Raw genomic sequence first — 1,686 nt, forward strand, 5'->3', positions numbered from 1 at the left:
ATGAACTATACAGAGACGAGATTAAAAGAAAATACCACGTAAACTTTTCTGAAGACGGTCAATTCCCCTCAGAAACATTCATATAAACCCCCAAATCAATATTGAGTAAACTCCTAAATTAGTTCTTGCATCATGAACAGTGAGTGATCTGCCTGCTACAGTATTTTTCTCTGTGCTTCTATCTTCATTGTCTCTGGCCGTCCGTCTTCAACGTCTACAGACTTCATATTTTCACATAAATTACATTTTGGAAAACAATTGCATAGCAACGCAGTTCGCAGTTTATGTATAAAATATGAATTTATTTAATACACGAGTTTCACAATTTGAGTTGAATTAATGAAATAAATGAACTTTTCCACGACATTCTAATTTATTGAGATGCACCTGTATATTCAAAATATGTGTTTCAAAATATTATTTTGAAACAGTGAAATTTTCAAATCGCGGTATACCTTGAAACCGGTAATCGGCCCATGCCTATTTTAATATATGGCCTATGGTTTGAGTAATTATCACACATGCCCTTATAAAAACCTAGACATACACTACCGTTCAAATGTTTTAACAAAGGTTTATACGATTTTAATGTTTTTGAAAGAATTCTCTTATGCTCACTAAGGCTGCATGTACAATATAAAATAAATAGTAAAAACAGTAATTACAGTAACAGTATTACAATGTTTCTATTTTAATATATTTTAAAATATAATTTATTCCTGTGATGGCAAAATTTTCTTCAGCCATTATTCCAGTATTCAGTGTCACATGATCCTTCAGAAATCAATATGCTGATTTGCTTATTTGCTGATTTGCTTGATGTTACTCTAACTGACCTTTGAATGATAGTGTATGTTTTGTTTAAGTTGTTAATTACATTGTCTACATTCTCCTCAGCTCGTATGTGTTCCTTTGAGCTGGCGTGTGTCTATGGTGCTCATCGTGCTGGGCAACACCGTAGTGTCTGTCTTTATCGAGGTAAGTAGGGACGTCAGACTGTTACATCAGCCACATTACTTGTTATGGATATTCACATATGAAAATAAACTGCATTTCAATATGGTATTTTTTGTTAAATTCAAGGTTGGGGAATTAAAGGGTTAGTTCACCCAAAAATGAAAATTAGGCTGTGTTTTACTCACCCCCAAGGCATCCTAGGTGTATATGACTTTCTTCTTTCAGACGAATCCAGTCGGAGTTATATTAAAAATTGTCCTGGCTATTCCAAGCTCTATCATTGCAGTCAGCGGGTGTTGCAGTGCTTCAGTCCAAAAGAAGTGAAATAAAAAGCGCCCATCCATAAAAAAAAAGTGTCTCACAACTTTAGCAAAGGAAAACCAGTCTCCTCTTGGCTTATATCGAAATCCTCCGACATTCTTCTTTACAAATCCTTGTTTTGTACTTCTAATTAGTGACCGTTGTTTTGTTTTGATCTCTCCCCTGCGCTTCCGCGTTCGTCACTTCTGAGCAGCGCATGCATAACTCCGACCTCATACGTCATCCGCCCGGAACTGCTTCCGTTTACAACAGTGAGCGCAAGCTAGATTAAATTGATTCTTACATTATAAATATGGGTATTTTTCTTACAAAAACGCATCAATTCGCTACAGGAGGCCTTTGTTCACCCTCCGGAGCCGTGAGAGACACTTTTTTTTTTTTTTTTTTAAATGGATGGGCGCTTTTTTT

The 1,686-nt window shown here is 35.8% G+C and overlaps 1 protein-coding gene across 5 annotated transcripts in view; it reads left to right on the top strand.

Annotated features, from left to right (window-relative positions):
• The window catches only part of LOC107718210 (probable cation-transporting ATPase 13A3), a 40,365-nt gene that overhangs the window by 32,043 nt on the left and 6,636 nt on the right, over positions 1 to 1,686 (top strand). For 4 of the 5 annotated variants that reach the window (XM_016525192.1, XM_016525191.1, XM_016525194.1 and 1 more), the window contains exon 32: positions 898 to 978. In XM_016525192.1, the coding sequence (XP_016380678.1) occupies positions 898 to 978 (81 nt within the window). Of the gene's footprint in view, positions 1 to 897; positions 979 to 1,083; positions 1,115 to 1,686 lie in introns of those variants that run through there. The other variant, XM_016525196.1, reaches the window with a different exon arrangement.

This window comes from Sinocyclocheilus rhinocerous, unplaced genomic scaffold, assembly GCF_001515625.1.
Source record: "Sinocyclocheilus rhinocerous isolate Xijiao unplaced genomic scaffold, SAMN03320098_v1.1 scaffold1111, whole genome shotgun sequence".
Lineage (NCBI taxonomy): Eukaryota > Metazoa > Chordata > Actinopteri > Cypriniformes > Cyprinidae > Sinocyclocheilus > Sinocyclocheilus rhinocerous.